This window comes from Dreissena polymorpha, chromosome 11, assembly GCF_020536995.1.
Source record: "Dreissena polymorpha isolate Duluth1 chromosome 11, UMN_Dpol_1.0, whole genome shotgun sequence".
NCBI classification, from domain to species: Eukaryota; Metazoa; Mollusca; class Bivalvia; order Myida; family Dreissenidae; genus Dreissena; species Dreissena polymorpha.
The window spans coordinates 49,387,339-49,399,246 of record NC_068365.1 but is presented as its reverse complement, the minus strand read 5'-3'; the positions used below and the strand labels follow the sequence as shown (position 1 = coordinate 49,399,246).

Genomic DNA, 11,908 nt, shown 5'->3' with positions numbered 1-11,908 from the left:
ATCGTTTTAGTGCTTTGTTTTTTGTTTGTTCTTTTTCCATCGGTTTTATTTTCATGCACAAGCATGAGCATCAGATAAAGTATCATTATATCGTCGTTAATATTCGTTTGTTCAATTGATGCTTATACACATATATCGCCGTCGAAAGGCAAACCAAGAAGCGTTAAAAATAACACTTAAATGTTTTTTTATTATTATTTTGTTATTTCCGTCAGTGGCGACTAGATGAAAGATGTCTTTGCAGAAGACTTCCTTGCCAGTGCTGGTGATATGGCTCACATTGGGTAAAATCTCACCAATGTATAGATGTAATGCGGCAGTTTCGTTTGATCTTCCAATTTCATTAAGTAGCTGAATTAGAACATATCTGCATCATTGAACATGCAATGTTCACACACGCGTTTTACGAAACGCCAACAAACTTTTTAAAAATACAATTATCTATCTTAATTATCCATTTAAGTAAACATAACGGGTTATATAAAGTGTTTGTTGTATCGGCTGTTTAAGATTTTTTCTTTACATAATCTGTCAATTGTGAGTATACATTTACACAGAGATCTGCCTATTTGTAAGGTTCTTGTATACTTTTGTTTCATCCTTATTATTCTTGTTATTTGGTTTGAACACGCCGCATTAACAGATTTAATACAGTGCATGAACATATCATTATCATTTTTTGTTGATGTTAATATCTTTCTGTTGCTTTGATGTTTCAGTCGTCATACCAAGATATTCTTATTCGCAAGCAAATGGTCTTGCAAGACAATGTAAGTGTCTTATCGTCATGTTGAAAACATGACATGAGTTGCTAGTAAGAACATGGACCTACTGCATTAACATTATGGAACTCCGCATGGTTGTTAAAAAGATCCATTTTCAATTAACATTTGTAAAATGTTTAATGCAAGAGCGACCGTAAACAAATCATTTTCACTAATTTCTTAGAAAAATGTTTACGGTATTACCCCGTTGGCAAACAAATAGCCTCAATATCTTCGTTATTTCTAACACATACATGTAATTTATATATTGTATGATGCACACATTACTGGTAGTACACATAAAACACACGTGCATATGTACATCAATGCAGAATATTTTTCATATATTTTTTTGTTGTTTTAAAGACAATTTCACCAATAAAGGCATCCGTTTAGTGGGCGGAAACAGTGAACTAGAAGGACGTGTTGAAATAAGGATTAATGGAGTGTGGGGGACGATTTGTTATGACATGTTTGATAACAACGATGCAGACATTCTGTGTAGGATGTTGCACACCAATCTAAGGTAAAGGATAAACACATGTAAACATGATGTTTGACGATCGTTTATAATCGGTATTCATTTCATGCGCGTTAAATATTTACCATAATCTTGAACTCGATGTTTACGTCTGTAAATTTGTTTGAATGTTTATTTTTACTAACTGTTTAATGGGCAGGTTTCTTTATGGTGATATATGTCAATATGAATGAGCTATCCGTGTATATTTACTTCTAAATACATACTTACGTAAAAACAACAATCATGCTAGTTTCTGCAAGAGTTTATGTCTTGAAAACATTCCACAATAGTATTTGTTAAGTTAAAATGTGTGGTTAATTATGTACAATATCGTTGACAATCTTAACAATACATGCAGGATTTATTTAAACTATGTATTTTACTACTAGTATTGTGTTTATGCAACCAGTGCCTTAGAATACTACACTGACGGACGCTACGGCTACGGCACAGGTCCTGTTTTCTACAGAAATCTGCAGTGCATAGGATCAGAAGACAACGTTCATAACTGCTCAAGCGAAACTGGCGAAACATGTCCACACAGTTTGGATGTAGGACTGATGTGCTCAGGTGATTCACTTATACGATTGGTAGTGTTTATTCTTTGTTTACCTCTAATCATGTTGGTTTTACGCAGGTTTATCCCATTTGAATAAAACAATACATTCACTCAATCAGAATAAATAAAAACCAATATTCCTTTCCACATATAATTATTCAAGAAAGGAATATGTAATGATATATAAACTTTATTTTACTTGTTATGAATCGGATGATAACTTTGTAACGTTTACAAAAAATGACCTTTAAAGTAAAACACAATTTTTAATTAAAATTTTATCGATGTTGTGCTGCTAGAAATTCTAGACATGTACCTTGCTGTTTGCTTACTCAACGTCAGGATGTCCACGATTAGAACAACGACATTATGGATTTCTTGAGCATGTGAACATCACCAGCGAAGGGGATGTGTACATAGGCAACTGTGGAAACGGAACAAGTACATTCACGTTCTTGTATAAATGCTATCTAAACGGCTCATGGGCAGAAGATGGAACAAATTGTGGGCCCCTAGGTATTACTTTGTTTTCGGAGTACCAGTCTATGCCAGGTTTTCTTACATTATCAATGACTAACCCTCGTGTTTTGTTTAATGTCATACAACAAAACAAAGGTAAACGTCCCGTCCTGTCTTCAACTAATTATATCGTGTCAAGCTTAAAACTTCAACACTATTTATTTTGTATAATATCGGGTAAAAACGGTGGAAATGAGGTGACATCAATTTACATGCTCACGAGAATGTTTCACTTGCACACTTTGTAAATCTAACTGCTCACAGAAGCTCTTAATGAGCGCGTCTGGCAAAGGGCCGAATAGAATTCAATTACATCAGCATACCAAATGAAGTAAATGTTTGTCTTTTGTAAAGGTATAAGTTATAATGAACGTAATTGATGTTAAATATTGTTTAAAATATTTCGTTTTTACAATAATGTACATAGTCGAAAACGGAGAATACGCACTAGGTACTTGTCAACTACTCCAGTTATCGCATATATATTCAAACTACTGTTAAACCCGAATGTTTTATCAGATACCGATTTTAATGCGGGTTTTCGCTTTCATTCCTTGAACATATTTTCGGACTGTTGACGCTTCCTGTAATGTCATTGGTTACCACGTAAAGAGTTGCACATTTTGGATATGAATATATGCACGTGCGAAAGCGGAATCTGCAAGTGCGCTAGTAAAGAACTGAAAGTGTGAACGTAAAAAACTAGACGTGCGCTCGTTAGATGAAGATTTGCCCGTTTGTTACCTTATTAATGCAAAAAACTGCACACGTGCTAAACAAAATTCGTTTTTTTTAATTAAATAAGTATTTGTACTCATATATTTAATGGTAATATGTTTTTTCTTTCCAATGCGTGCTTGGTGAGGGATTGTTGTGACAAAATATATACATGCTTGATAAAACTACATTTTTGTGAGTGGAACGGAAATCTGATACTTCTTTATTTTATTTAACTTTCCTCGTTCATGTTCGTATGGTAGATACAGAATGAGACGATGTCTACAATGTAAGGGAGAGAAGTAGTCCGTTGAAATAATGTGCATAAAGGTGTCGTATAAACATGCCTGTCGTGTAAAGTTCTCTCACCGTCTCCTTCTGTAACATCATACGCGAATAGAGGACCTTTCATTTCTACTATATAATCGATTTCCTCATCCGTGTTACAATATTAAAATATATTTATTGATCACCATTCTCAAATACCATTTGGCAAGATAAATCTAAGTTGATAGTATTCAGAATTAATGATAACTTTTAATTTACTTTCAGATATTAAGGGTATAAGATTAGTTGATGGCGTGGGTCTATATGATGGTGGGGTGGAGGTTCTTGTTGGCGATGTCTGGGGTCCGGTGTGCGGATTTAGCAGCATGTATTCGCAACATGGCTTTTATTCACATGATGAGGGAGTGTTTTGTCGAATGCTCGGATTGAGGTGAGTTTAGGATTTTTAGCAATATATCTAAAATAATTATATAGCCTTTAGACTTTAAAAACAATGACAATCAGTTAAACATCTACATGGTTTTTATATCATATACAACTATTTGAATGTTCCATTTGGTTTCAAGAATTATGTCATTTAAAAATCAACGATATGAACATTTCTCAAAAATATCTGAATTTGACCAAAACATAATCCAAGTAGGACATATAAATACTGAGACAACGCACAATATATTATGAAAGAAATCATGCATTTTTAGATTATAATTATTTTATAGTATTGTACCTGTTTTTTTGGCCTTCTATGATGACATGTTGACGGAATTGTTGTGAGCATGATATAAATTCTTAGGTTAGACTGTTTTATTTTCCAAGAAGGATAAAGCACTTAGATAATGCGACGTCTTCTGCCTTTTTATTTTATGTCTCCGGAATAACGAATTCGATACTCACTTTTTTCTCAGATGTTTGCTAATTTGTTTATAAAGATTTCTCATGTTGTGTTATTTTAACATCTTCATAAAAAGATAATTTCCAATTCAGTCGGAATCCAGTTCTTCCTAGTTCTGTATGGAATCATGAATAGTTATTTTGTGTCATGTAAACACGTGTGTTGTAGGCATGCTTCTAATAACAACTGGAGATCGTGGACAGGAAAAGCATTCATATCCAAGCTCACATGTGCTTCCGACGCGGCTCATGTAAATGCTTGCAACTACAGCAGGGCGATTAAGGCGTGTTATGGATATGGTGTTTCTTGTAAAGGTAGAACTACCTTTCGAATAATATTACTAGCAATTATTACATTTACGCTGACATGTTTGTTTAGAATGAATATATTAAACTTCCTTTTAGCAGAATATGTATAACGGTATATGTTTAAGTAAATGAATTGCGTCAAATGATTATTGCAATCAAGTAAAGAGAATGCACTAATATTTTGTGATGTAAGAATACAACTCATAACTGAGTGTGTATTTCAGAGTTTATTTACAGGTCCTACTGGCCTCTTCACGAGGTTATAGTAGCCCGACCTGCTCTCATAACTGAATGGATGAATCGAGTTTAAGGAGAGCAAACCAATAACCAATCAACCAATCAGATACCGTTTTCGCCGCCATATAGTCCAATCAATAAGTGTCGGAATAATGGAACAGAATTTGTGTATAAAAATACTTGCGCGGAACAAACGTATATTTTGCAACTTGCAATTTATCCTTTTAAATGCTTATATACATGTGGTTCGAAATTGCATGTAAAATACGTCGAAAAATAACTCGGCTAATTAAATGTAAATGCAATTAGAAAACGGATCGATTGAAACGTAAACATTAACGTTTTTTTAAATAAGAATCGAAGCTAAACATGTATATTACGAGTTGATGCTATGTTTTACAGACAATGTCTAAATAAAGTTTGAATTTGTAGGCTATAACTGTTATTGCATCTTAATTGTTTGAAAACATTCTAGGATAATTCCCATCAAGTTAAAATGAGTACTATCAAAATTTTTAAAACATTCTTTTTGTTTCTTCATATAACAATATTCATATTATATAGCCCGTTACACATTCATAAATACTTTATAATTATATAATAAGTAAACTTTATTGCATATGTTTGTATTCTGTTGTTTTTAATAATTTGTTGACTTAATCATCTATATATTAATTCTTAACATTTTCACGTACTGCTTTTCAATCGCATATGAACGTCCCACATACGTCATCACGCACGCAGGCATACAGACAAACACGCACGCAAGCGCGCACGGACACACATCGCATGCCATCTCCGTTTCGAATATTTCGATTAGGGAATTAAATAAATATGCAACTCCAAATAAGATATGAAACCTCCTACAAATGTCACATGCCTCATAAGTAAAATAACAACATAATTGTATGAAACCGTTTAACCAAGAAACGTTTCCCGAGACCATGGAGTAGTTCACTGTTAATGTATAAAAAGGTGTCGATTTTCCAAGTAACTACACCATTTTAGAAGGTGGCAACATTTAGTAGTATAAATCAATCGACAGTCGTCGTTTCGATGCGGAATACATTATTATCATTCTGAACGTATAGTGCCAGCTTATTTATTCTACGCAAAAGACAAAAGGTGTCACGTAATCGTTCATAGTTCATGGACGACACATAGTTACTAGCAATGTTCATTACTCTTAAATTACTGGTGTGTAGCCTATCATTCAATATCTCGTCATGCGCGTATTGCCATGATGACGAGATTTGCATTAACTACCATTTTCCCGTGTCGCGCATGGGACATGTCCGTCCCTCTCTATTAATGTTAATTTCTCTGCAAAATGTGGGATGAAATATTCAACAACACCATATATCAGTTTCTAGTCCAATTCAATGTCTGACATAACTAATATTTTCAATTATACAGATACGTTGTGATTGCTACATGATTGTGTCTTTTTCCATCTGTTCACCTCTAGATCTAAATGCTAACTGATTATTTTCCTCCAACATTTGCCCCGTGAAAAATACACTGTATAAATATTTGTTTAAACAATATGTTTTTGGCGTTTCGTAAACACATTTTAGCTTCAAAAATATGCGTACTACTTTTGACAAAATATACATAACAGTAGGACTGCACTGTACAATAAGAATTCCATTGGTCAGTGTTCTATACGTGCTTAGTGCTGGTTGGTTGGGTTACACCCGGGAACAGAGCGTTCAAGCTTTTACATGCATCGAATAGTATTGCTTCTGTACAAATATTGTGTGTAACTAAGGCAAACAAACACCACCGCCTAAATCCTTTATGTCAACAGCGTCGAAGCCAATATTAGAAAGAGCGTTGTTAAACACGCAACCTATCTATAATATACGATATTTGATCTTTTACTCTTTCATTTTGTGACTGCACTTTTGTGACTGTCATATTTCATACATAAAGTAATCCCAAAATATTCCACCTACAAATTCCTACCATAACGTGACAACGGTAAAGGTCAATATTAAGTAAGCGCTTGAATTTAAAGGGACGACACACACTTGTTTTTTTTTAAACCATCCACTTGTGTTTGATAAGTTATATAATTGACTTGCAAGTGAACTTAAATTAACAAATCACTCGTTTGTCGCTTTCCTTTATTTTTTGTGTTTATGCTCAAAACGATAACGCATTATGAATTATTTTTAATTCATGTGTACTTTTCATTTATATTTCGCGCTAGTAATGTTAATATATATCATTTTCGTTTATATATTTGGAATGGCGATTGAAGGCGATGTGAATATTGAAACTGGGGTTCGGGGGATCGTGAGACTGCATATATGAGGTTAAAATAACAAGGGAAATAACACTTTAATAGGTAGGACCGGGGGCTATATCTACTACTTCACTCGAAATATGCATATGAGAATAGTTTTAAGTGTACCGGAAAGAACATCATTATGTGCAACAAATTAATAGTCGCCAAGTTGTAATTGTAATTAATGTATTACTTTATCCGAATATCTCAATCGAATATTCCAAAAACATGTTCCAACTGTTTAGACGTCGGAGTTCTAATACAATCATTAAATGATTACATTTTCAGGTTTTCCTTTAAATATCAGCTCCACACAACTTGTAGGTGGATCGAACGAGCGGTACGGCCGTGTTGAACTGCATGTTGATAACAAGACCGGTATAGTTTGTTCGAATGACTTTGACTTTGAAGATTCTGAAGTTCTTTGCAGAATGATGGGATTTGGGTAGTGATTACTATTATTAGATTTATTATCTATTATTGTATTTCCTTCAGCATAGGAGAGTGTGACGTATCTACAGCGAATATACGTGTAACAACCTAATAAAACCATCGCCCTGATTACTCTTAATTATTGGTTAAAGCGAAATTACCTCTAGTTTTTAGTGTAATGGGGTGTCGTTATTCTTAAAAACGTATTGATTTTATCATAAGCATTTCTTGCAATCAATAATTTGTATCGAATGTAAACAATGCTATGTAGGAAAAAACAAATGTACTGGTGGAATGCTTTACAATAACAAGAACATACAAGTAAAATTATATCATCAGCGCAAAATTGCATATATAACACTTCTGGGAAATTGCTCGAGATAATTTATCTGATTTTTTTAATTTAATTCTGCACACAAAAAGATGCTTCAAATTTTGAGTGGCTCAATGTATATCCCACATGTTGTTATCAGTTCTCATATGATAGTACATGCTCCAGGGTTGGTTTTTTTCAAAACTCTGAAGTCGCTTCATTCCGTTAATGTTCGCCCATCATTCCCTCGTTTTATCTGAAATATTTTTACAATTCATCTTTGATTAAAATACTCGAGAAAAGGAAAGTTAAGATACTCTAGAATAGGAAAAACTCCCGCTCGGAAAGCACATATGTAGGAAAATGCTCTTAATGACTAATAATTATGCACATCTAGACAATAATATCTTTTCGATTAAAATTATATATTCCCTTCGTGCTTGTTATTTCGGCAGTTTCTATATTAACCCGTGGTTACGGATAAGTTTACAATAACATTTTTCGATTAATTCACATTTGTCATATTGCATTTCTCTAAATTCAATTTGAATATGTTGAAAAGAATAATTTAATTACACAGTGCATCTGCATTCTACTTGGACTACTGGTATAATACAACTGGTCTCCTACCCATGGTACGGGACTTGAGATGTACAGGCACCGAGAAGCATATCAACCAATGCACTTACACCGTTCCCGCTCTCGGTCCTTGTGCATCGGGTGCGATCGGACTAGTATGTGCAGGTATGCCTCAAAGTCATGAAATAGTTACGAAATATATTGCATGCTTTGTGTATCCCGTACTTTGTAAGGACACTTGCATTTCAGAGTGCGGAAGGGCAAACATTTCACATGGTCAAATACAAATGTACAACGAATCAACGAAAACATTAACAATCCGTTGCCATTCCGGCAATCTAGACACTGTTAAATACGTATGTGAGAACAATAGAACTTGGAGTACAGATGCTGAATGTAAGTTGTTTACCGATTGCAATGACTCAACATACCTTATAATCTGTACGAAATTCAAACTGGTTAGCATTATGCAATATATAAAGTCTGCAATATGAATGGTTATTTTGTTGAGATAAGTTTGTCTCACACGATTTAACATGTTATTTTCATTCGAGGACTATAACAAATTCGATTCTGCCAAACTCGTCGCGGGCAATATTCATTTCTTAACGTTCATCTACATGTTAAGGTCAATTAAGAGTGAACATTTGAGGAAGATTTACCCGGCAGTTGAAAAGAAGTTGCAAATATGACATTGCAGGACTACGTTTTTTTAGTAGAAAAAACGGACACATATTCGTAATTCATCTACACATGAAGATCATTTAACTGTAAAAGTTTGAGCTTCAATGGAATGCACACTGGAAGAAGAGGAGTACGGATGTTTGTCACACAATCAATGCACGTTGTCATCTGTTTGTCGGTACTTTATTCATCTAACACTTAAACATTGTACAGGGACACCTTTTACATTCGATATAAAATTGGAAAATTTTGTTTAGTTACACATGTATAATGGATACGTACTAAGTTTAATATTTCGTTTGACATACTTCATTACTGTTTACACAAGGCGAAAAAAAAAACAAGCACGAATAATATGTCATGTGGTTCAAAAAATATGTTCTGAAAGTATACTTCACTGCGTATACGTTTGGTTTAATGCATGCATGAAACATTAGTTTGTTTCAAATTGTAAAATTAACATTTTGATAATATAAACATATATACACGCTTTTAGGTTAATTAAAAACGTTTATCAAGCGGCTTTTACCTTAAAGTCTTATGACGCCCTAAATAAATGCTGTTTTTTTATAAACGCTAAAATTGCGACATTTGGTTTATCATTGAAATTTGACAGAAGTCACGTAACCAAATAACATTTAAAAGCGGTATTAACAAATAACACCACTCTTTCTTTCGCCTTAATTGCGTACAGATTTTCCTAAACCTTTTCACTCGATCTCTCCAAACAAACACCATAATAATGTCATGTTCCATACGTAAATGGCTTGAATGATCTTACATAATACCAATTGCAACATGTAAATTTAACTTTTTTATATTTTATTTGTTTTTTTTCATATTATGCTACATTCAAACATCTATAGATGTGGAACCATCTTTGGTTCAATTAATGAAGACAACAATTATCGGGCTTTGATAAAGGTCAAACAGTCGTTAATCTGTACCTCTTAACTTTAAAAAAAATAATTTGTATGTAACAATAGATAAGTCAAATAACGCACATAACGCTCATTACACATTTTTACGTATAGTTGTGTCTTTAGAACCAAATTCAATGGCAATATATAAGAGACGTGAATGTATAGTATATTATTCCATATTTTGTATTATATTAATATAATATAAAGGTGAGACATTTGTTTATTCGCGTTTGTCACAGGCGAACCATTAACAATCCAGGACATGCGTTTAGTGCATTATTCATTTGCATTGCTCTACGTTGGAAGAGTAGAGTTGAAAATCAATGACACTTGGGGGACAATATGTAGCAGCCTGTTTGGAAGGAATGAGGGACAGGTGTTATGCGGAATGCTAAATGCAAGGTGTAGTATCTTTATAGACAGATGAATTATTAACAGCTTATCATGGCTTATAAGAAAATTACAGAAATTCAATGAGAGGAAAGGGTTCCGCCTGACTGAATGACAGTCTTCATTTGTAATCACACTAACGAGCAATTAAAAATTTGCCAACATTTAACTAATATAATGATTATTGAGGTTCTTCATCGTAGGCTTGTTTTACTCATCTTCAGTTATTCCTGGCACGGTTTGTTTGGCGAAGGCTCTGGAAAGATACACATGGCGTCTCTTGATTGCACTGGCTTTGAAAAGGATGTCAGCGAATGTGCGTTTGATTCTGCACATAGCTGCAAGCACTCGGAGGATATTGGCATTTTTTGCCTTGGTACATTACATGTTATCAAATTAAAAAGATAACGTGAATGCCATACATGTTTACTGTTTTCTTAATGCATTTTAAATTAGAAATACACATAACTACATGAGATCCCACGTGCGCAACACTTAGAGCAGTAACAAATAAAGCGTTTAAGCGCTGAAACACGGAACTAAACTGTCGTTAATATAAGTATATCTGTAAGCATATATTGGAATTTAGTCAAATAGAAATCACATCAATATTTAAGTTAAGTGTATGAATACAGTTAAGTTACCATTAACGGATCATTACCAATAGCGGATCACTTTGATGTTCAAGATGCGTATAACGATTAATAGCTTTCATTTTTGGATGATAATCTGCAGACAGCATATTCAAAGCATGTTATTTAACAACGTGATATTTTTTTATCAAAAACGGGCACCTCTGTGTAAATCTTTTTGCAAACCCGTGTCTTTCAAAGGCTTTTTGCTACTTACTTTGCAGCATTTTGAATAAGTCATTAGTCTTTTATCAGTTTTCTGTTCAAATGAGTCATTCAAGTAAAGTAATTATAACATGTAGCATTTTTAGTAAGTCATAACTCCTTTGAATATATATTATTTGAAATTATGTTACTTTTCAAGATCAGCCATTTGATTACTTTAATTGAAACATGTACATATTTCAATCAGTCATCATGTTTATATTCATTTAATATCATAATTAATATTTTGAATGATGTAATGCTATTTTACATTGATATATTTGTACCTTGTGATGTAATTTAATGTTCTTGTGTTCAGTTGTTAAAGTTTTGTTTTGCTTTCTTATAGTTTACTGTTGTCTATGATGATTTATTTTTAATTAATTGTAGCCCCATTGATTATATATACATATATTAAACTGTATGCAAATCGTGTTGATTTGTCAAAAAATGATCTCAAAAGATTGTTATCTTCATGATTCATACTAAATATTGATGATTAGATATGATTGGAAATTATCATGTTTTATAAAATATCCATATCTGTTGGATCTATTGAAGACTTTAAACACAAAATTCACAGTGAGTCAATATAGATTTCTCAAAATTAGCTAGCCTGTTGCGCAGCCCAATTTTGTGCTGCGTGAACAA

At 33.3% G+C, this 11,908-nt stretch overlaps 1 protein-coding gene and 1 long non-coding RNA gene across 2 annotated transcripts; both read left to right on the top strand.

The window, feature by feature from the left end:
- Window positions 1-213: 213 nt before the first annotated feature.
- On the top strand, window positions 214-2,667 carry LOC127849827 (scavenger receptor cysteine-rich type 1 protein M130-like). The gene is made up of 6 exons (XM_052382579.1): window positions 214-284; window positions 720-770; window positions 1,131-1,290; window positions 1,697-1,857; window positions 2,189-2,362; window positions 2,630-2,667. The coding sequence occupies exons 1-6, from the start codon at window positions 233-235 to the stop codon at window positions 2,665-2,667; spliced, it is 636 nt and encodes a 211-aa protein (XP_052238539.1). The 5' UTR covers window positions 214-232.
- A 1,077-nt stretch (window positions 2,668-3,744) lies between these two features.
- LOC127850041 (uncharacterized) lies at window positions 3,745-7,490 on the top strand. Its single transcript, XR_008035011.1, has 3 exons — window positions 3,745-3,800; window positions 4,431-4,576; window positions 7,389-7,490. It is a non-coding gene; the product is annotated as an uncharacterized LOC127850041 (long non-coding RNA).
- The last annotated feature ends 4,418 nt before the right edge of the window (window positions 7,491-11,908 follow it).